At 39.2% G+C, this 24952-nt stretch overlaps 2 protein-coding genes across 2 annotated transcripts; both read left to right on the top strand.

Annotated features, from left to right (window-relative positions):
- Window positions 1–2539: 2539 nt before the first annotated feature.
- On the top strand, window positions 2540–3475 carry LOC138084362 (olfactory receptor 10G9-like). Its single transcript, XM_068978608.1, has one exon. The coding sequence runs from the start codon at window positions 2540–2542 to the stop codon at window positions 3473–3475; it is 936 nt and encodes a 311-aa protein (XP_068834709.1).
- An 18989-nt stretch (window positions 3476–22464) lies between these two features.
- On the top strand, window positions 22465–23400 carry LOC138084188 (olfactory receptor 10G9-like). The gene has a single exon (XM_068978345.1). It carries the CDS (start codon window positions 22465–22467, stop codon window positions 23398–23400), a length of 936 nt encoding a protein of 311 aa, XP_068834446.1.
- Window positions 23401–24952: the final 1552 nt, after the last annotated feature.

The raw sequence follows: 24952 nt of genomic DNA, 5'->3' as shown, positions 1-24952 counted from the left end.
AATGTCTTTACCTAAACAAACATAGTAATGACTACCACAGATATCTAAAAACAGCTGTAAAACAGTTTGGGAATTTAGACAACTAAATTTAAATCACCTTAAAATATGCTGAAAGAAAGAGTGAGATATGAGATGGAGTGCAGAAATAAGAGATGATAATTTGTAGGTTCTGGGCAATTTTAAGTTGAGAATAAACCATTGTGAGTTTATCTGCATCATTGATTAGGGAATAGGGTAACTGTCCTTCTTTCCCCTTAGGTAAAACTGCTAGCTCCAGAAAGGCATGAACTCTTCTCAGGAATTTTCAAATAACAAACATACAGGGAGATATACGTGTGATTTTTAAAAACTTTTAATTAGATTCTTTTTGTTGTTTTTCTGATCATTCAGGAAACCCAAGTGTAATTCAATTCCTTGTGAAAGTAAATCAAATTAAGCTCCTGCCTGTCTAGCTATGTTAGTTTCCATTCTTTGCCCTTCAACTAGTTGGGTCCTATAACAGAAATGAACTGCTCTTTCTCCACAAGCAGTCACAAGTATGCTAGCTCTTTCAGTATTAACTTGCAAACAAGTACCTTGATGTAGCATGTAGAAAGTTAAATATTTTGACAGGCTGGGGGGTAAACACAAATGAGTTTTATATTGTAATGAATCGCATGTGCAGGTGAGGTAGATTTCTCTCATTTCCACTTGCTTTCCTTCTTAAGCTTCCATTCAGAGGTAAGATATTGTTAGATTTCCTTCTAAATGTGGCTATCAAGTCCTGTCTGTCTGTCTTTTCCTCTGTCTCTGTTTCTAATGTATTCTTTCTCTCTGTATGTATGTATGTATGTATATATACAAATTGCACACACACATTATATATGTACACACAACATATACATATCTGTATACACAGTTAGTAATAAGGACCTATGATTAATTACTAAGTTGCTATGGCATAAAAGACAAGTCAAACACTGATACCTCTCATTGATACTTCTGCCTTAGGTCTCAGGCTAACTTGCAATTCACCTGATGGAAATGTTCATACTTTAATCTAAATGTGATTTTTCCTTATGATGGGACCCCACTGTTGCAGTAGAAATTTTAGAGATACATTTGTTCTGTTTTTTGAATTTTGATATCCACATAGGATATTAGGGTAAGTGTCTCTGTTATTTACTCTTTCATTTGAAATATGGCTTTAATGTAGCTTAAGGCACATTGTGTGGAGATAGGATCTGTTGTGTATGGGTTTTGCTAAGAGCAGGGAACCTCATTTCTGTCATGTTGATGAGTCTTCACTTGAAATATACTATCAGTCTTGACGTTGACAATGTTTTGGATTAAATTAAAACCATCATTTCTGCCTCACTTTCCGTAGTACACAATTTCAAAGTTTCTTGATGTTATGCTATCATAGGTTCTTTAATCTTACAATGGTTCTGTATTTCTTGTCACAAGTAGTAGGTTTTAAATAAGAATCTGATACTTGATGGAATTGTCTTCTCTTATGAGGGCATCACCTGGATTTATGAATATGAGGAGTAGAAGGTGGGGGGAGGAGTATCATCTCTAACAAAGCCAATACTATAAAATACTTAGATATTTAAGATAGCAATATGTGTCAATATACTAGAAGCCAGTCCCTACCCAGTGGATTGTAGTTGGGAGGACACATGAAGTTTATGTTCTTAGAGCCTCACGAAAGACTATCTAAAATAAGACAAGCATGTGGCCAGCAGTGTTATGAGGGTTGCTACTTCCTGGATCATATGGGAGGCTGTAGGGATTCTATATGGAGTTTAGACTTAACTTGCTCTGAGAGTATTTCCTATAAAAGCAGGTAGTGGTGTTAGTGAGACAAGAGTACCAATAACAGTGGTGAAATCTTCCTCAGTAGCTGTGAAATTGATGAGTCTCTATAGCGCAATGAGAATTTACTTTCCCTCTCTACTCACCTCTCTGTCTGTCTCTCTCTCCATATATCTATATACATACATTAAAAAAATAAGGCAGCAGCTTCATATAGTATGCTATCATTTATTGAGTACCTATTAACGTAGGCACTTTACTAAATACCTTACATTTACTATCTTATTTTGTACTGACATCTTCACTGAGACAGGTGATCCCGAGCTTCAGGCGAGATTAGAGAACAAGCTGAAACTTTGGTTTCAACATTGTGAAGCCTGGAGCAGAGGACCAAGCTGACATGACCCACAGAGAATACCAAATAGAAAACTTGCATTGTTTTATGGTACTAAGATAGTGATATTTATGATACACCAAGATAAATTTACAATGAATTTCTACCAATATTTTTGCATATATCTGTGTATGACTCTATGTCATTGAGAGTGAGAGAGAGAAGATGAAAACATTCTATCTCCTTTTACAAAGGAGATTTGTGATAAGCAAAGTGGAATATAACTCTAGAATTATGTATGATGTATGATGCAGATTTCATATATAGAATGAGTTGTCAATTCTCAACTAAATGCTGGGTGCCCTTGATATTCCCATAGAGAGAAAGAGAGATCAAAAGTGTGGAGAAATGACAAACATGAGTCTAGTGACAACGTTCATCCTCACGGGTCTTCCCCATGCACCAGAGCTGGACACGTTCCTCTTTGGAATCTTCCTGGTGATCTATGTCCTCACTGTGGTGGGGAACCTACTCATCCTGCTGGTGATTATAGTGAATCCCCGTCTGCACACCCCCGTGTACTACTTCCTAACCAACCTGTCCTTCATTGACATGTGGTACTCCACGGTCACTGTGCCCAAAATGCTGATGACCCTGGTGTCCCCAGAAGGCAGTCCTATCTCCTTTCCCAGCTGTGTGGCCCAGTTCTACTCCTTCCACTTCCTGGGCAGCACCGAGTGCTTCCTCTACACTGTCATGTCCTATGACCGCTTCCTGGCCATCAGTCACCCTCTCAGGTATGCCAGCATGATGAGTGGGAGGACGTGTGCCATCCTGGCCACAACCACGTGGCTCAGTGGCTCTGTGCACTCTGCTGCCCAGACCACACCGACATTCCGTTTGCCCTTCTGTGGACCCAACCAGATCCAGCATTACATTTGTGATGCACCCTCTGTCCTCAAACTGGCCTGTGCAGACATGTCCACTGTGGAGATGGTGATCTTTGTCAACATTGGGGTGGTGGCCTTGGGTTGTTTTTTCCTGATAGTGCTGTCCTACACATCCATCGTCCATTCCATCCTGAAGATCCACACCTCAGAGGGAAGATGGAGAGCCTTCCAGACCTGTGCCTCCCACTGCACTGTGGTCCTTTGTTTCTATGTTCCCCTTGTTTTCATTTACCTGAGACCAGGCTCCAAGGAGGTTGTGGACAGGATTGTGGCTGTTTTCTACACTGTGATGATGCCCCTTCTGAACCCTGTGGTCTACACCCTGAGGAACAAGGAAGTGAAGAAAGCTCTGCTCAAGCTTAAAGACAAAGTAATATATTCACAGAGCAAATGATCTCTGCAATGTAGACTTGCTCATTTAAAAAATATAGCATTAAATAGTATAATATAGCATAGAAATATAGTATAATATAGTAATATACTTTTTTCAATGTGAAATGTATTTTGTCAATAGTTCTCAATATTAAACTTTAAACAAAATACTTAGAAATATTTGTTTCATTATTTATTATTAAAAAAAGAAATATTTGTTTCACAGATTTTTTTAAAGGAATTTAAAAATTGCAATTTTTAAATTTACTGTGAACATGCTATTCACTCATTATCTGTAACATGTTTTTTTTTTACTTTTCCTCTAGTTTTGTTGACTTAGAATTGATTATGACATCATTTTTACCTTTTTAAGAAGGAAATATTTAACCTGGATCTTGGATGCAGAGGAATGAATTATATATATATATATACTTACATTGACAATATACTTTTTAGTTTATGTCTTATGCACACAAATTGGGGATATAGAATTTTGGGGACACAGTTCAAGGATAGCATGAATTATCAGAGGCGACTTTCTTATGGATGCAGTTGTGTACCTGTCTCCTCAGTTCTTTTTGTGGCTGTGTGTGTGTCTGTGTATATGTATGTGTGAGTTGTACGTGAAGGTCCCAAATTAACTAGTCCTCTTCCCAGCACATTTGACCCTGGTCAGTGCTCCCACATTGAGAGTCCCACACTTCTGAGCAGCTTGCTGTCTCTCTAGGTATGTCTGCCAGGACAACCTGTGGCTCTGAGAGGCTCCTTTCAGATACTGGGAATCATCACCACCTTCATAGAGCCCTGAAGTTTCTCAGGTTTGGTCAGTGTGATCAGGAGGAAGCTACCATCAGACATCTCCAGTCTCCATCATGTAATCTGACCTTGATTTCCTGTTTTAATGGACCAGGTGCCCATATTCAGCACAACCATTCTATGCTGGGTCATTTTACTATGGGTGTTAGTGATGGTCATGCAGCTCAGAGAGCTCCTACTCTCAATATTTTAGAGTCTTGGAAATTCAGATTCACCAAACCTCAGCCTTCTCTAGGACAAGGACACCCTACATTGCAGGGAGCCAAGGATGCCTCCTACTTAGAAAGTAGAAAAATTAAAGTGCAATTAAGTCACTTGGTAGCATGGAATTTCAACATATTTCTTTTACAAGTTAGAAAAATGAGGCCTGGAAAAGAAAAAACAACCTAAAAAACTCAATGAATAGCTACACAGCCCATACAAGTGGACTTCCATGTGTAATGGATGAAGTGCTATAACTGCATGCAGACAAAAGCAAACATTGGCTCAAACAAGTTTAGAAATAATTTTATGCTCTATATCTCTATTTCTCATCTGTGAAAGATCTTATCTCACAATATTTTGAGGAGGATTAAATGAGTTAGTAGAAGTAGAAGTGCTTTGAATGATACTGATTCACAATAAATCAACAGAGGAATGGATAAGAAAGCTGTGGTACATATACACAATGGAGTATTACTCAGCCATGAAAAAGAATACAATTGAATCAGTTCTAAAGAGGTGGATGAAACTGGAGCCGATTATACAGAGTGAAGTAAGCCAGAAATTCTTAAAGTTTTAAAATTCAAACCTGGGATGATTTGGGAGAATGGCATTGAAACATGTATAATATCATATAAGAAACGAATCGCTTGTCTAGTTTCAATGCAGGATACAGGATGCTTGGGGCTGGTACACTGGGATGACCCAGAGGGATGGTATTGGGGGGGAGGTGGGAGAGGGATTCAGGATTGGGAACATGTGTACGCCCGTGGCAGATTCATGTTGATATGTGGCAAAACCAATACAATATTGTAAAGTAATTAGCCTCCAATTAAAATAAATAAATAAATTTAAATTAAAAAAATTCAAACCTGGGACTACCAGTCAGATAGCATGATTTTCAGAATTATTTCTGTTTTTAAAAAATTACCAACCAACTCTATTATGAGCTCATTTATTACGTCAATTTTCTTCTGGAAGGGAAAGATAAAGGCAGCATAAAGGCAGCCTGTGAGGGTACATAAAGGAATTGTGAGAGGAAGGAAATGCTGCCAAGAAAGGAGGTAACAAATCAAAACCAAAGACATTCAGTTTTGCCTGGGGCAGCCCCTGTGCAGCTATGTGTAATCAGTGTCCTCAATTACTACATCTGACAAACTAATTTTCATTTGAAAGAAAACAACAAATCATTAATTATGGTAATAAGTCACAGCTTAAATCTCTGTGTGTGGATTCTACATGCTCCATGATCTGTGCCCTTGGTCAGCCACCATTTTGCTCCCTCAGCCTTTCCAGCTCTTCACTCCTGGGGGTCCTGTGCTAAGACATCTCTGGTTGTTCAGCCCTGGACAGTACCACTCTCTGCCTCTGTACAACCAGTTCAGAACCAACTCTGTTATGCATGCATGCATGCATGCATGCTCAGTTGTGTCTGACTCTTTGTGACCCCAAGGACTGTAGTCTTCCAGGCTCCTCTGTCTGTGGGATTTTCCGGGCAAGAATACTGGAGTGGGTAGCCATTTCCTCCTCCCTGGGGTCTTCCTGACTCAAGGATCATAACTGCGTCTTCTGCGTCTCCTGCATTGGCAGGCTGATTCTTTACCATGAGCCTAAATACCATTCCTCCCTGTGAGGCCCTTAGTATGTACATGCTTGTTTTGATAGCTACTTGAAAGCAGAGTTGTATTTTAAGAAGCAGCCAAGCTCTGAAGACAAATTTGGGTTTAAATCTTCAGTTTAGTTCAGTCGCTCAGTCGTGTCCGACTCTTGAACCGCAGCATGCCAGGCCTCCCTGTCCATCACCATCTCCCAGAGTTCACTCAGACTCACGTCCATGGAGTCAGTAATGCCATCCAACCATCTCATCCTCTGTCGTCCCCTTCCTCTCCTGCCTCCAATCCCTCCCAGCATCAGAGTCTTTTCCAATGAGTCAACTCTTTGCATGAGGTGGCCAAAGTACTGCAGTTTCAGCTTCAGCATCATTCCTTCCAAAGAAATCCCAGAGTTGATCTCCTTCAGAATGGACTGGTTGGATCTCCTTGCAGTCCAAGCGACTCTCAAGAGTCTTCTCCAACACCACAGTTCAAAAGCATCAATTCTTCGGTGCTCAGCTTTCTTCACAGTCCAACTCTCACATCCATACATGACCACTGGAAAAACCATAGCCTTGGCTAGACGGACCTTTGTTGGCAAAGTAATGTCATTTCTTTTATGAGTTATTTCAATGATTCCCTAGCCACTAACATAATATTTGAAAGATGCATGAATATAACTTTATTTAAATCACTGATAATAAATTACTGTCATGATTAACACCATTACTGACAATGTAATTTTTCTAATCATTTTAATAATTTTGATATTTCCATATTTACTAGTATTCATGTAATTCAACCATAATAAAATCCATGAAACATTAAAATTATATGGTTTTAAATTATTCCAGAATAATTGAGAGACAAAAGCATAAACATTTTTGAGCTTGGGATATACTGGACATTTTATAAGATAACCATTATAAGAATCTTATAAAATAGGTACTGTTGATTCATAAGAAGTCAGAACTGAAGATTAGGATGGCTGCTCAGATTCACACAGTTAGTAAGGAATTTGGTCAAGGCTTAACCCCAGATATCTGACACCAAAGCCCATTGTGTTAAATTCTACCCTGCATTGCTATCACTAAATATCAGGAAACTTTTAACTGTTTGGGGAGCAGGACAATATCAATGGACGTCAATAACCACTGAAATAAAAAAGCACAGAATTTTGTACAGTTATGTGTAGTTTACATATCAAATGTAGGTTTTGAAACAACTTTCCCTCATATACTGTGAAAAGTACCTTAGTTACCCTAGCTCTGCCTGACTTAGATTCTAAATGCTTCATCACACTGCTTATTTACATGCTCCACATTAAATTGTGGACTCCTCAATGAGAAATACTGTCATACCTTGTATAGTAATCCACCTTCATAAATCTTGGTCTGTTTTCTTTATGATGTTCTCCCTGTTACAGGCTCTTTCCATTTCCCAGGATGTTTATACTTTCTGAGGGACCCAAGTTCTGATGCACACTCATAATATTAGATATCACTCCTAAACAGGGGCCTTCTCTTTCTCTCCATGCTCTTCCTGCTTTCCTTGTTCAAATCCTTGTTTGTCAGGTATTTCCATTAGGAGATAAAGCTATTGCATCAAATTTTCTATGTCTGAATTTTTTCCCTCTCTTTTTCCTCATTTTGCTTGAAGCAGTAAAAGTTACCCTAGAACTCAGAGGGTCTGCCCATAATTATTCCTTGTATATTTCTAATTTATACAATTGAAAAAGGGATAAGAGAAGAGATAAATAAAGATGATAGAGGTGGGATGGAATGAAAGATCTCAGAAAACAAAGACTAATGGATAATTAGAATACTTCAACAATCCTTTATACTATCATATATTAATTGGAGCTACCTTATTGTATAAACACTTCACCATGTCATTATTAATAATAAAAAGGAATCAAATAATTCAGAGAGATGTTTGCTTTCCACTTAGGAAATGATGAAAGCTGAGCAAAACTTTCAATACATTTTGCTGTATTTTGATGTATTCTCTTGAGTCCCTCCTTGAAATAACTGCTGTGGAGCACTGAATTTGTCCTCTGAGACTCATTATTATCATGTCATTCCCCTGTTAACCTGAAATTATAAAATATTGTTTGTAGTAGCATGGTATGTATGATCGATTGCTTGAAGCTATATTTTTTGTGTTAATTAGTACTTGTAAAGGATCTTAAATTATAGAAGCAAATAGTTACATTATAAAAAGTAAATAGCTAACAGGTCTTCCCTTGTGGCTCAGAAGTAAAGAATCTGTCTGCCAATGTGGGAGAAATGAGTTTGATCTCTTTGTCAGGAAGATCCTATGGAAAAGGAAATGGCAACCCACTCCAATATTCCTGCCGGGAGAATCCCCTGGACCTAGAGGAGCCTGGCAGGCTATAGTCCATAGGGTTGAAAAGAGTCAGACATGACTAAAGTGACTGAGCACACACACACACACACACAGACACACACACAGACATCTATATTTAAGGCACAGGAAATCCAGAATGTCAAGACAGAATTTGTGCTCCAAAAACTCTGGTACTGTGTACCACCAAATGTGAAACACATAAGTAAGCAAGTGAGGTTCAGATTGTCGTCAAGTGTATACATGGTGCCATAGTAAATTGCATGGCATCTAACTGAAGTTAAATAGTTGAGTGAGTCACAGTCTGAAAATCAAATTACATAGAAGATAAAAGGTTTCCCCAAACGTATAACTCATAATAATAACAGGTAGCGCATGAATAATACAAAGTCTGTTTCGGTTTATGTGTTTTGGTATCTGCCCCAAATTCACAGAGCTTCTACTTTTCAGGCCAAATCATAACGTATTCTGAGTCTTTTATTCTAAGAAGAAAATTTGGACACAAGAGGCTAAATTCAAAACATTTCAGATCTCTTTCTTTCTCTGATAATCTCAATGCCCAGACCATGCATTCATATTGCCCAGGACCTGCCTCATCCAACCACAAGAAGCCAGTAGGCGCATTCTTGCCTTGTCCCTGTGGTAGGCATGTGGAGACATTAGGTGGACTGCGGTAAGGTGTTAACTCAAATGTTTACAGTGTGATCCTCTTTTGCTCACTGTGGGCAAAATGAAGACAAAAATACATCTCTTCCTCCTTGGTAAAATGTGGGGCATGTTTTCTGCATTCAAGGTTATCATCAGTAAAATATTTTCAAGGAACATTGTTCTCATATTTGGATACCCATCCTATCAAAAGTGACCAGGGGTCATGCTTATTAGTTTGAAACATTTATGGAACCCAAAAGATGCTATATGAATATCATATGTTAAGTACTATAAAAATGCTCTTTGAATTTCTTTCTTTCTTTTTAAATTGGAGTGTAATTGCTTTACAATGTTGTGATAGTTTCTGATGTATAACACAGTGAATCATCTCTGCCTGCCTGCCTGCTAAGTCACTCAAGTCGTGTCTGACTCTATGCTACCCTATTGACTGTAGCCTGCTGGGCTCCTCTGTCCATCGGATTCTCCAGGCAAGAATGCTGGAGAGGGTTGCCATGCTCTCCTCTAGGGGGTCTTCCTGACCCAGGGATCAAACCTGTGTCTCTGATATCTCTTGCATTGGCAGGCAGGTTCTTTACCACTAGCACCACCTGGGAAGCTTGAATCAGCTATTCGTTTACTTATATTCCCTTCCTCTTGGACTTCTACCCCACCCCCACATCCCCATCCTACCCCTCTAAGTCATCATAAAGCACCAAGTTGAGCTCTCTGTGCTATACAGTAGCTTCCCACTAGCTATTTTACACATGGTAGTTGTTGTTCAGTCACTAAGCTGTGTCTGACTCTTTGCGACCCCATGAACCGCATCACACCAGGCTACCCTGCCCTTCACTCTCTCCTCCAGTTTGCTCAAAATCATGTCCATTGAGTAGCTGATATCATGCAACCATCTCATCTCCTGTTGCCCCCTTCTCCTCCTGCCTTCAGTCTTTCCCAGCATCATGGTCTTTTCCAATGAGTCGGCTCTTCACATCAGGTGGCCAAAGTATTGGAGCTTCAGCTTCAGCGTCAGTCCTTCCAATGAATATTTAGGGATGATTTCCTCTAGGATTGACAAGTTTGATGTCCTTGCTGTCCAAAGGACTCTTGAGAGTCTTCTCCAGCACCATAGTTCAAAAGCATCAATTCTTTGACAGTCAGCCTTCTTTATGGTCCAACTCTCACATCTGTACATGACTACAGGAAAAAACCATAGTTTTGACTATATGCTTTTTAATACCTGTCTAGGATTGTCACAGGTTTTCTTCCAAGGAGCAAGCATCTTTTAATTTGGTGGCTGTAGTCACCATCTACAGGGATTTTGGAGACCAAAAAATAAAATCTGTCATTGTTTCCACTCTTTCCCCATCTGTTTGCCATGAAGTGATGGGACTGGATGACATGGTCTTAGTTTTCTGAAAGTTGTGCTTTAAGCCAACTTTTTCACTTTCCTGTTTCACCCTCATCAAGAGACTCTAGTTCCTTTTTGCCATTAAAGTGGTGTCAGTCATGTGCATATCTGAGGTTGTTTATATTTCTCCTGGCAATCTTGATTCCAGCTTGTGATTCATACAGCCCAGCATTTCACATGATGTACTCTACATATAAGTTAAATAAGCAGATTGAGACAATATACAATCTTGTTCTACTCCTTTCCCAATTTTGAATCAGTCTGTTGTTTCATGTCTGGTTCTAACTGCTGCTTCTTGACCTGCATACAGGTTGTACGTACTACACATGGTGGTATGTATATGTTAATCTCTCAATCTGTCCCACCCTCCCCACTGTGTCCACAAGTCTGTTTTATACATTTGCATCTCTATTCCTGTCTTGCAAATGGATTCTTCTGTACCATTTTTCTAGATTCCACATATGAGTTAATATACAATAATTGTTTCTCTCTTTCTGACATCACTCAATATGACAGATTTTAGGTCCATCCACATCTCTACAATGACAAAAGAGGCAAGATTATACAATGTAGAAAATACAGTCTTTTCAATAGGTGTCTGATTCTTTTGCGGCTCCATGGACTATAACCTACCAGTCTCCTCTGTCCATGGGATTTCCCAGGAAGGAATACTGGAGTAGCTTGCCATTTCCTGCTCCAGTGGATCTCCCTGACCCAGGAATCAAACCCACATCTCCTTCATTAGCAAATAAACTCAAAATGAAATGGCAAGGGTAACATAGAATTTTGAAAGAGCTAACAACATATCAGCCATGCTTTAGGAGGTGGGTTTATGTTTGTAGTACTGGTGGGCCATCTGAGGAGCTGAGCTGGATGGAGACAGCCATGAACCCTCACCAGTTATTCCTTTGGCATTATTTTGCAAATATTCTGCCTGGCTTTCATGTTCCGTGTTTCTTTTATAAATTTGACTCTTTGGCTTTTTGAGTTTCTTTTTACCTGGGTTTGTGCATGTGGGGGTATGTTTTAACTGGTAAATACTTTTTATAACTTTGCTTTTTCCACTTAAAATATGTATTTTAATCATCCCTACATATCAATATCCAGTTATTTTATTTTCTGGTTTCTTTTTACATATATATGCATGTAATATTAATTAATTAGGTTATATTACCCATGTCATATTATTTTCATCCTTAAAATTATATTTGCTTGTTTTTATCACTACTCTTCAGCCTATAATTAATAACTTGATTTTATCTTTTTACTCCTCTCTCTATGCTCCTATAATACACACATTGTCAGTTTGTTTTATAAAATGGCACAATGATAGCCACACCCCCCCCATTAGAAAATATTGAAAATCCCTCAAGGTTAATTGATGTGGTTATAAATAAGTCTTTTATTAGCTGCTACATATTTCATGACGTAGCAGTACCATGATTTATTCAACCATTCCTTTTAGGAATTTTCACTCTTTTTAGTTGTTTTGCAGATATAAGCTATCTATTAACACATATTTGAAAAAATACTTAGCACTGGTGCTTTTATTTTTATGATGTATCTTCCTGGACTGGAATTACTGGATTAAATTATATACATATATAAATAAATTCAGTAACAATTACCAAATTGCTTTCTTATAACTATTTATATTTACAATATATAAGATAAAGCTTTTACTTTCATCCAGGCCACGAACAGATGTTTTCACTATAGTAACCTGTTCTGTTATTTGACATTTTACTGACTAGTAATGAGTTTACTCTATGAAAGAAAGTCAAAGTGAAGTCGCTCAGTCGTGTCCAACTCCTTGCAACCCCATGGACTGTAACCCACCAGGCTCCTCCGTCCATGGGATTTTCCAGGCAAGAATACTGGAGTAGGTTGCCATTTCCTTCTCCAGGGGATCTTCCCCACCCATGGATTGAAATGGGGTCTTGGTGGCTCAGAGGATAAAGCATCTGCCTGCAATGCAGGAGACCCGGGTTTGATCCCTCGGTTGGGAAGATCCCCTGGAGAAGGAAATGGCAACCCACTCCAGTGTTCTTGCCTGGAGAATCCCATGGACAGAGGAGCCTGGTGGGCTACAGTCCATGGGCTTGCAAAGAGTCCGACATGACTGAGTGACTTCACTTTCACTTTCTTTTCAATGAGTTTACTCATCTTTCCAAGGTCATTTTAATCATCAGCTGTGAATTGCTGATCTGTATTCTTTGCTCAGTTTTCCAATTTGAGAGGGGCTCTCTATTTTTTTGTTGTTGATTTGCGAATACAATTTACTTTGGATCTAAGTTCTTTGTGGAAAATATGTATTACAATTACTATCTCCCACTCTGCAGTTTGCCTTTCACCCTCTTAATGTGACTTGGTAATAAAAGAAACAATAAATTTAAGAATGAAAGATAGTAGTGAAATTTCAAAAAGATAACATTCACAATATCATCCAAAAATCAAATAACTAAAAGATACTCAACTTCATTTTTCATCTGGAAGAGAAAAATTCCACCCTAATAAAATATCACTTCATACCCATTAGCTCCCAAAGTGGAGAAGACCAATGATGCCAAGTGATGGTCATATGTGAAACAACTTGAAATTTCATGCACTGACACTGGGAGAAAAAACTGGTAAAACTCTGGCAGAATCTACTAAAACAATGAGAAACATTCTCTGTGACTCAGCAATTCCATTCCTAGGTATATATCTGGTAGAAATACATGTGTGCTTATACAAATCTGAATGTGGCTCCAAAAGGAAGACTGTTTTTGTTTAGTCGCTCAGTTGTGTCCAACTCTTTTGCAACCCCATGGACTGTAGCCCATCAGGCTCCTCTGGTCATGGGGTTTCCCAGGCAAGAATACTGGAGTATGTTGTCATTTCCATCTCCATTGGATCTTCTTGACACATAAGGATCAAACCCATGTCTTCTGCATTGGCAGGCAGATTCTTTACCACTGAGCCACCAGGGAAGTCTCAAAAGGAAGACATATAACATATAACCTACAATATATAACATATATAAGATTATATACATTGCTGCTGCTGCTACTGCTGCTAAGTCACTTCAGTCATGTCTGACTCTGTGCAACCCCACAGACCGCAGCCCACCAGGCTCCCCCATCCCTGGGATTCTCCAGGCAAGAATACTGGAGTGGGTTGCCATTTCCTTCTCCAATGTGTGAAAGTTATATATAATATATTTTATATAGATTTGCCAAAGAAAATTTCATATGTATCCTCTTGAGAAATCTGTATGCAGGCCAGGAAGCAACAGTTAGAACTGGACATGGAACAACAAACTGATTCCAAATAGGAAAAGGAGTACGTCAAGGCTGTATATTGTCACCCTGCCTATTTAACTTATACGCAGAGTACATCATGAGAAATGCTGGGCTGGAAGAAACACAAGCTGGAATCAAGATTGCCGGGGGAAATATCAATAACCTCAGATATGCAGATGACACCACCCTTATGGCAGAAAGTGAAGAGGAACTAAAAAGCCTCTTGATGAAAGTGAAAGAGGAGAGTGAAAAAGTTGGCTTAAAGCTCAACATTCAGAAAATGAAGATCATGGCATCTGGTCCCATCACTCCATGGGAAATAGATGGAGAAACAGTGGAAACAGTGTCAGACTTCATTTCTTTGGTCTCCAAAATCACTGAAGATGGTGATTGCAGCCATGAAATTAAAAGACGCTTACTCCTTGGAAGGAAAGTTATGACCAACCTAGATAGCATATTCAAAAGCACAGACATTACTCTGCCGACTAAGGTCCATCTAGTCCAGGCTATGGTTTTTCCTGTGGTCATGTATGGATGTGAGAGTTGGACTGTGAAGAAGGCTGAGCGCTGAAGAATTGATGCTTTTGAACTGTGGTGTTGGAGAAGACTCTTGAGAGTCCCCTGGACTGCAAGGAGATCCAACTAGTCCATTCTGAAGGAGATCAACTCTGGGATTTCTTTGGAAGAAATACTAAAGCTGAAACTCCAGTACTTTGGCCACCTCATGCAAAGAGTTGACTCATTGGAAAAGACTCTGATGCTGGGAGGGATTGGGGGCAGGAGGAAAAGGGGACGACAGAGGATAAGATGGCTGCATGGCATCACTGACTCGATGGCTGCGAGTCTGAGTGAACTCTGGGAGTTGGTGATGGACAGGGAGGCCTGGCGTGCTGCAATTCATGGGGTCGCAAAGAGTCGGACATGACTGAGCGACTGAACTGAACTGAACTGATACACATGAAACATATATTTTAATTTTTTGTAGCACTATTTTTAACAGGCTAAATTGGAAGCTATTCAACAGCCTATGTACTGTTGAGTTAAAAATAAATTGTGGTATAGCCACACATTGGATTATAGCAAAGAGAATCTGTGCTCTATAACACACGTGAAAATGGTTTATGCACTTATAATTTGTGTCCAGCTGTTTTGGTTCAAAATAAAAAGCAAATGTTAATTAAATATCTAGATCAGTGGCTCTCAACTGTGATTTGAAAATGTCTGTAGAAGTTGTTGATTGTCTCAGAGGCTGGCATCTAGTGGCTAGAAATCATGGATGCTGCTGAACATCTTATGATGCGTGGGACAGACCCTCACAAGACTCGTCTTGCTCCAAATGTCAATAGTGCTGAGGTTGAAAAAACCTTGATCTGGATAAAAATATAAGTAATGATGTATAAGACCACAATAATAGAAACTGAAAAATGTTTTTTGAGAGATATATAAAAGTTGCTGAAGAAATGATGGATCATAAATTGCTCATGGCTTGAAAGACAAGATTTTAAAGATTCTTATTCTCCTTAAATTGCTTACAGATTCAATGAAATTCTAGATATAATCTCATCACTTTATTCTGTAGATATGTGGACCCTATAATGTGTTTTCAAATGGAGAGGGACTCACAAAATGGCATAGATAATCTAGAGAAGGAAAAGCTTGAAGATTTGAAAGACCAGATATCAAAATTCATTATGAAGGTTTTCCCTAGATTTTCTGGTTTTGTTTATATATTGTCTTAATGCTTTGTCTTTTCCTTCTTTATTTAAATCTTTACTTCATCTGGAATTAATTTCATTTTAGATATGGCATACTGTCAGTATTTTCTGCAAAATAAGGAGCTATAATTGTAATTATCTTATTAACTAAAGTGCTGTTTAGAAACTTGGTTTAAGTTCTCAACTCTTTTCTCAACCTGTAGTATGTTATTAAGCTCTAGCTGTATTACATAAGATCAAAGAAAATTAGCTGCATAATTTTTATTTTATTTTTTAATTTGTTTTGTTTTTAAATAATTCTTCAAAGATTCATTTACTTACATCACAAGTGTTCTTTCTTATTAAAATATATTTGAAATATAACTGTGTAAATTTAAGGCTTACAGCATGTTGACCTGATATACTTATATACTATAATTGCCATTGTATCAATAGTTAGCACCTCTATCATGTCACATCTAAATTTGTACTCTAAAATGAAATCAACACTCCCACCCACAGTGTTCTTGAGCTTGATATATTTTTTCTCATTAAAGTTTCAAAACCAAATAAAATGCAATCAATATAGTTCAATGCATTTTTTATGGTCAGCCTTCTTTGTTTTCTTTAAAATATCTTTACCTAAACAACTGTAATAAAAAATGCCATAGTTATGTATAAATTCAGCTTTTAAAAATGTTTAGAAATTCAGCAGTTTTAAATCACCTTAAAATAGGGTGCAAGAGACAGTGAGATATAAGATGGGAGTACAAAAGGAGATGATCACTTTTGGGTTCTGTGTGATTTTACGTTGAGAATAAACCATTGTGAGTTTATCTGCAACACTGATGAGGGAATAGGATAGCTGAATCCTTCTTTCCTCTTATGTAAAACTGCAAGCTCCAGAAATACATGAACTTTTCTCAGGGGTGTTCAAATAAACACACAGGGAAATATATGCGTGACTTTTAAAAACCTTTAATTAGTCCCTTTCAATTGTTTTTCTGATCATCTGGGAAACTCAAGAGTAATCCTATTCCCTAAGAAAGTAAATCAAGTTATGCTTCTGCCTGTCTAGCTGTGTGAGTTTCCATTCTCTGCCCTTCAACTAGTGGGGTCCTAGAACAGAAATGAGCCACTCCACAAACAACCACAGGTACACCAGCTCTTTGAGTATTAACTTGCAAACAAGTGCCTCGACATAGCACGTAGAAAGTTAAACATTTTGGCAAGGTGAGGGATAAACACAAATGAATTTTGTATTGAAAGGAGTCACATAGTGGTGGTGAGTTCTTAGAAAAGTAGATTTCTCTCATTTCCTCTTGCTCTTGCTTTCCTTCCTAAACTTCCATTCAGAGATAAGATACTTGGGGATTGTTAGACTGCCTTCTAAATGTGGTTATCAAATCTTTGTCTCTCTTTCACTCTCTCTTTTTCTCTTTCTCTCACTCTCTCTCTCTCTCTATATATATATATATATACACATACACACACAGACACACTCACTGCATACATATGTATGTATATGTTTATACACACAGATATACATATCTGTATATATACAGTTAGTAATTTGCTGTGCTGTGCTTAGTCGCTCAGTCATATCTGACTCTTTGGTACCCCGTGGACTGTAGCCTGTCAGGCTCTTCTATCCATGAGATTCTCCAAGCAAGAATATTGGAGTGGGTTGCCATACTTCTCCTCCAGGGGATCTTCCCTAGTAATAAGGACCTACAAATAGCGACTAAGTTGCTATGGCATGAACATACAAGCTGAACATTGATACCTCTCACTGATACTCCTGCCTTAGGTTTCAGGGTGCCTTGCAATTCACCTGATGAAAAATTTCATACTTAATATAAATGTGATTTATCCTGATGATGGGACCCACTGGTGCAGTAGAAATTTAAGAGACATATTTGTTCTTTTTTTGAGTTCTGATATCCACATAAGTGATTAGCATAATTGTCTCTGTTATTTACTCTTTTATTTGGACAATATACCTTTAATGTATATTTTTAAATACATTATATAATGTATGCTGGGAAAGTTTGAAGGCAGGAGGAGAAGGGAATGACAGAGGATGAGATGGTTGGATGGCATCACTGATGCAATGGACATGAGTTTGAGTAGGCTCTGCGAGTTGGTGATGAACAGGGAAGCCTGACGTGTTGCAGTCCATGGGGTCGCAGAGTCAGACACAACTTAGTGACTGAACTGAACTGACCTTTAATGTAGTTTAAGGCACTTTGTGTGACGATAGGATCCATTGTGTATGAGTTTTGCTAAGAGCAGAGAAACTCATTTCTTTCATACTGGTGAGTCTTTTCTTGAAAAACAGTAACAATCTTGAAATCGACTATATTTTGGATTAAATTAAGAACATCTACCTCACTTTTCACTGTACACAATTCCAACTTTTCTTGATATTCATGTAACATAGCTTCCTTTCTCTTATGTTGGTTCTGTATTTCTTGTCACAAGGAGTAGATTTTAAACAAGAATCAGATACTTAATTGGAATTATCTTCTCTTATGAGGGCATCACTGTGTTTTGTGAGTATGAGGAGTGGAAGATGGGGGAGGGATATCATCATTAACAAAGCCAATACTGGAAAATATTTAGATATTTAAGATAGAAATATGCATCAAAATATTAGATGCCAGCCTGTACCCAGTGGATCGTGGTTGTGAGAACACATATGAAGTTTATGTTCTTAGAGCCTCCTAAAGGTTAGTCTTCGGGAAACAGTGAAGGACAGGGAAGCCTGGTGTGCTGCAGTCCATGGGGTCGCAAAGAGTCAGACATGACTGAGCGACTGAACGACAACAAAAGAGGTTAGTCTAGCCTAAAATTTTAAAGACAAGCACGCAGCCAGCAGTGTTATGAGGGCTGGCATTTTCTGGATCATATGGGAGGTTACAGGGATTCTCACTGGAGTTTAGATTCTTAAACTGCACCGAGAGTATTTCCTACATAAGCAGGTGGTGTGTGTTAATGAAACAGCAGAACTAATCAATACTAGTGATGAAATTTTCCCTGAAGCTGTAGCTTTGAAACTGCAAAGTCTCTACAGCACAGGATAATTTATTTATTTTGCCTCCCTCCTTCTCTCTCTTACGGTCTCTGTCTCTCCATATTATCTATACCTATATGGCTTTTTAAAGCAGGACAACAGTTTCATATAATTTGCTATCTATTATTGAGAACTTACAAAGCATTGGGTACTTTGCTAACTACTTTACACTATTTATCTTACTTATCTATTGTGTATCGGTTTTGCTAAGATCACCGAGGTAGGTGATCTTGTGCCCCATATGAGATTACAGATGAAGCTGACACATTGATTTTCAACTTTTTCAGATCTGAAGCAGAGAACTCAGGTGACCTGACCCATAGAAAGAATCAAACAGAAAATTTGAATTGTTTTATAGTGCTAAGTAATATATATATTGGGTGTTAGTTCTAGAAGGTCTTGCAGGTCTTCATAGAACTGTTCAACTTCAGCTTCTTCAGCATTACTGGTCAGGGCATAGACTTGGATTACTGTGATATTGAATGGTTTGCCTTGGGAATGAACAGAGATCAGTCTGTCATTTTTGAGATTGCATCCAAGTACTGCATTTTGGATTCTTCTGTTGACTAGGATGGCTACTTCATTTCTTCTAAGGGATTCTTGCCCACAGTAGTAGATATAATGGTCATCTGAGTTAAATTCATCCACTCCAGTCCATTTTAGTTCACTGATTCTGAAAATGTCAATGTTCACTCTTACAATCTCCTGTTCGACCACTTCCAATTTGCCTTGATTCATGGACCTAACATTCCAGGTTCCTATGCAATATTGTTCTTTACAACATCATACTTTACTTTCATCACCAATCACATTTATAACTAGGTGTTGTTTTTGCTTTGGCTCCATCTCTTCATTCTTTCTGGGTTTATTTCTCCATTGTTCTCCAGTAGCATATTGGGCACCTACCAACATTTTCATTATAGGGAACTGGAATAAAAAAGTAGGAGGTCAAGAAACACCTGGAGTAAGAGGAAAATTTGGCCTTGGAGTATAAAATAAAAGAGGGAAAAGGCTAACAGAGTTTCACCGAGAATGCATTGGTCATGGCAAACACCCTCTTCCAACAATGCAAGAGAAGACTCTACACATGGACATCACCAGATGGTCAATACTGAAATCAGATTGATTATATTCTTTGCAGTCAAAGATTCTTTGCAGATCAAATTGCCAACATCCATTGGATCTATACAGTCAGCAAAAATAAGACTGGGAGCTGACTGTGGCTCAGATCATGAACTCCTTATTGCCAAATTCAGACTTATATTGAAGAAAGGAAGGAAAACCACTAAACCATTCAGGTATGACCTAAATCAAATCCCTTCCCTTACAGTGGAAATAATCAAATCAGGGATTAGATCTGATAGAGTGCCTGAAGAACTATGGATGGAAGTTCATGACATTATACAGGAGGCAGTGATCAAGACCATCCCCACGAGAAAGAAATGTAAAAAGTCAACATGGTTGCCTGAGCAGGCCTTACAAATAACTGAGAAAACAAGAGAAGCAAAAAGCAACAGAGAAAAGGAAAGATATACCCATTTAAATGAAGAGTTCCAAAGAATAGCATGAAGAGATACCCAATGCAAAGAAATAGAGGAAAACAATAGAATGGGAAAGACTAGAGATATCTTCAAGAAGACTAGTGATACCAAGGGAAACTTTCATGCAAAGATGGGCACATTAAAGGACAGAAACGGTATAGACCTAACATAAGCAGAAGATATTAAGAAGAGGTGGTAAGAACACACAGAAGAACTATACAAGAAAGATCTTCATGACCCAGATAACCACGATGGCATAATCACTCACCTAAAGTCAGACATCCTGGAATGCGAAGTCAAGTGGGCCTTAGGAAGCATCACTATGAACAAAACTAGTGGAGTGATGGAATTCCATATGAGCTATTTCAAATCCTAAAAGATAATGCTGTCAAAGTTCTGCCCTCAATATGCCAGCGAATTTGGAAAACTCAGCAGGGGCCACAGGACTGGGAAAGGTCAGTTTTCATTCCAAACCCAAAGAAAGGCAATGTCAAAGAATGTTCAAACTACCACACAACTGCACTCAGCTCAGATGCTAGCAGACTGAAAGTCGCTCAGTTGTGTCTGACTCTTTGTAACCCCATGGACTGTATAGTCCATGGAATTCTCCAAGCCAGAATACTGTAATGGGTAGCCTTTCCCTTCTCCAGGGGAATCTTCCCAACCCAGTGATCAAACCCAGGTCTCCCACATTGTAGGCAGATTCATTACCAGATGAGCCAAAGGGAAGCCCGTTTGTAGCCTATTCCTTCTCCAGCGGATCTTCCCCACCCAGGAATCGAACCGGGGTCTCTTGAACTGTAGGCGGATTCTTTACCAACGGTAGCTAAGTAATGTTCAAAATTCTTCAAGTCAGGCTTCGACAGTATGTGAACTGTGAACTTCCAGATGTTCAAGTTGGATTTAGAAAAGGCAGAAGAACCAGAGATCAAATTGCCAACATCCTTTGGATCATAGAAAAAGCAAGAAAGTTCCAAAAAAACTTCTACTTCTTTATTGATGATGCCAAAGCCTTTGACTGTGTGGATCACAAGAAATTGTGGAAAATACTTAAAGATATGGGAATACCAGACCATCTTACATTACATGCCGCCTGAGATATCTGTGTGCAGGTCAAGAAGCAAAAGTTAGAACTGAACATGGAACAACAGACTAGATCCAAATAGGGAAAGGAGTATGTCAAGGCTGCATATAGTCACCCTGCTTATTTAACTAACATGCAGAATACATCATGTGACATGCCGGGCTGGATGAAGCACAAGCTGGAAACAAGTTTTCAGGGAGAAATATAAAAAACCTCAGATATGCAGATGACAGCACCCTTATGGCAGAAAGTGAAGAAGAACTAAAGAGCCTCTTGATGAAAGTGAAAGAGGAAAGTCAAAAAGTTAGCTTATAACTCAACATTTAGAATACTAAGGTCATGGCATCTGGTCCCATCACTTCATGGTAAATAGATGGGGAAACAATGGAAACAGTGACAGACTTTTTTTGGCTCCAAAATCACTGCAGATGGTGACTGCAGCCATGAAATTAAAAGACAGTTGCTCCTTGGAAGAAGAGCAATGACCAACCTAGACAGCATATTAAAAAGCAGAGACATTACTTTGCCAGCAAAGGTCCGTTTAGTTAAGGCTATGGTTTTTCCAGCAGTCATGTATGGATGTGAGTGTTGGACTATAAAGCTGAGTCCTGAAGAATTGATGCTTTTGAACTGTGGTGTTGGAGAAGACTCTTGAGAGTCCCTTGGATTTCAAGGAGATCAAACCAGCCAATCCAAAAGGAAATCAGTCCTGAATATTCACTAGCAGGACTGATGCTGAAGTTGAAACTCCAATACTTTGGCCAACTGATGAAAAGAGCTAACTCATTGGAAAAGACCCTGATGCCAGGAAAGATTGAAGGCGGGAGGAGAAGGGGACTACAGAGGATGAGATGGTTGGATGGCATCACCGACGTGAGGACATGAGTTTGAGCAAGTTTCAGGAGTTAGTGATGGACAGGGAAGCCTGGCGTGCTGCAGTCGATGGGGTCACAAAGATTCAGACATGACTGAACAACTGAACTGAACTAGCAATATTTATGATAAAACAGTGGAAATTTAAAATTGATTTCTCCTATATATTTTTTTTTTTACATATATCTGTGTGTGTTTCTGTCTCTATGTGTGAGAAAGAGTAAGAGAGATAAGAGAGGGAGAAGACAGAATCATTCTATCCTTTTTTTCAAAGGTGACTTGTTATAAACAAAGTTGGTATGATCCTAGAACCATGTAGCATATATGATGCAATTTTTGTATAGAAAATGTGTTCTCAGTTCTTGATTAAATGCTGGGTGCTCTTGGTATTCCCACAGAGAGAAAGAGAGATCAAAAGCCTGGAGAAATGACAAACATGAGCCTAGTAACAACGTTCATCCTCTTGGGCCTTCCCCATGCACCAGAGCTGGACACGTTCCTCTTTGGAATCTTCCTAGTGATCTATGTCCTCACTGTGATGGGGAACCTACTCATCCTGCTGGTGATTATAGTGAATCCCCGTCTGCACACCCCCATGTACTACTTCCTAACCAACCTGTCCTTCATTGACATGTGGTACTCCACGGTCACTGTGCCCAAAATGCTGATGACCCTGGTGTCCCCAGAAGGCAGTCCTATCTCCTTTCCCAGCTGTGTGGCCCAGCTCTTCTCCTTCCACTTCCTGGGCAGCACTGAGTGCTTCCTCTACACCGTCATGGCCTATGACCGCTTCCTGGCCATCAGTTACCCACTCAGGTACGCCAGCATGATGAGTGGGAGGACGTGTGCCATCCTGGCCACAACCACATGGCTCAGTGGCTCTGTGGACTCTGCTGCCCAGACCACACTGACGTTCCATTTGCCCTTCTGCGGGCCCAACCAGATCCAGCATTACATCTGTGATGCACCACCCATCCTCAAACTGGCCTGTGCAGACACGGCCACCGTGGAGATGGTAATCTTTGTCAGCATTGGGGTGGTGGCCTCAGGCTGCTTTCTTCTGATAGTGCTGTCCTACACATCCATCGTCCATTCCATCTTGAAGATCCGCACGTCAGAGGGGAGATGGAGAGCCTTCCAGACCTGTGCCTCCCACTGTACTGTGGTCCTTTGCTTCTTTGGCCCTGGTGTTTTCATTTATCTGAGACCAGGCTCCAAGGAGGTTGTGGACAGAATTGTGGCTGTTTTCTACACTGTTATGACACCCCTTCTGAACCCTATGATCTACACCCTGCGGAACAAGGAAGTGAAGAAAGCTCTGTTGAAGTTTAAAGACAAAGTAGTGTACTCACAAAGCAAATAAGCTATATTATGTAGATACACATATTTAAAAAACTTAGTAATATAATTTAACCACCAACAAGAAATGTATTATATTTATAGTTCTCATTATGAAATTTTATCTAAATCAGCTACTCAGGGATATTTGCTTGACTAATTTTTCTGAGGAATTTTAAAGGCCATATTAGGTTTTTTAAACATGAGATTTCAGTTTATTGGGCTTCCTTGGTTGCTCAAATGGCAAAGAGCCTGCCTACAATGCAGGAGACCGGGGTTTGATCCCTGGATCAGGAAGAGCCCCTGGAGAAGAGAATGACTACCCATTCCAGTATTCTTGCCTGGAGAATTCCTAGACAGAGGAGTCCGTCAGTCTATGAGGTCAAAAAGAGTCAGACACAACAGACCAGCTAACATGCTAACACACTTTCACACTTTCGGTTTATTAATTTAGTGAAACCAAGGCACATATCATATGCTGTATCATAGGTCCTTATTCATTATCTATTTTATATATAGTTGTATATGAATGGACAAGTTCCCAATTGGGACAGAAGTACATCAAGGCTGTATATTGTCACCCTGCTTATTTAAATTATATGTTGAGTACATCATGCGAAATGCCAGGCTGGATGAAGCACAAGCTGGAATCAAGATTGGCAGGAGAATTATCAGTAACCTCAGACATGCAGATGACACCACCCTTATGGCAGAAAGCAAATAGGAACTGAAGAGCCTCTTGATGGAAGTGAAAGAGGAGAGTGAAATAGCTGGCTTAAACCTCAACATTAAAAAAACTAAGATCATGGCATCCGGTCCAATCACTTCATGGTAAATAGATAGGGAAACAATGGAAACAGTGACAGACCTTTATTTTCTTGGGCTCTAAATCATTGCAGATGGTGACTGCAGCCATGAAATTAAAAGACGCTTGCTCCTTGGAAGAAAAGCTATGACCTTTCTAGACAGCGTATTAAAAAGAAGAGACATTACTTTGCCAGCAAAGGTCCATCTAATCAAAGCTATGGTTCTTCCAATAGTCATGTATGGATGTGAGAGTTAGACCATAAAGAAAGCTGAGTGCTATTGAATTGATGCTTTTAAACTGTGGTGTTGGAGTAGACTCTTGAGAGTCCCTTGGACTTCTAGAAAATCTAACCAGCCAATCCTAAAGGAAATCAGTCCTGAATATTCATTGAAAGGACTGATGCTGAAGCTGAAACTCCAATACTTTGGCTACCTGATGCAAAGAACTGACTCATTGGAAAAGACCCTGATGCTGGGAACAATTGAAGGCGGGAGGAGAAGGGGATGACAGAGGGTGAGATGGTTGGATAGCGTCACTGACCTGATGGGTGTGAGTTTGAGTAGGCTCTGGGAGTTGGTGAAGGACAGGGAAGCCTGGTGTGCTGCAGTCCATGGGGTTGCAAAGAGTTGGACATGACTGAGTGACTGAACTGAACTGATATGAATGTTAATCCCAGGCTACTAACTATTATCTCTCACCCCACCTTGTTTCCCCTTTGGTAACTATAAGTTTGTTTTTGGAATCTGTGAGTCTATTTCTGTTTTGTAAA

This window comes from Capricornis sumatraensis, chromosome 8 (assembly GCF_032405125.1).
Source record: "Capricornis sumatraensis isolate serow.1 chromosome 8, serow.2, whole genome shotgun sequence".
Classification (NCBI taxonomy): Eukaryota; Metazoa; Chordata; class Mammalia; order Artiodactyla; family Bovidae; genus Capricornis; species Capricornis sumatraensis.
Note: the sequence above shows the minus strand (reverse complement) of the source record. Positions and strands in the feature narration are given on the sequence as shown.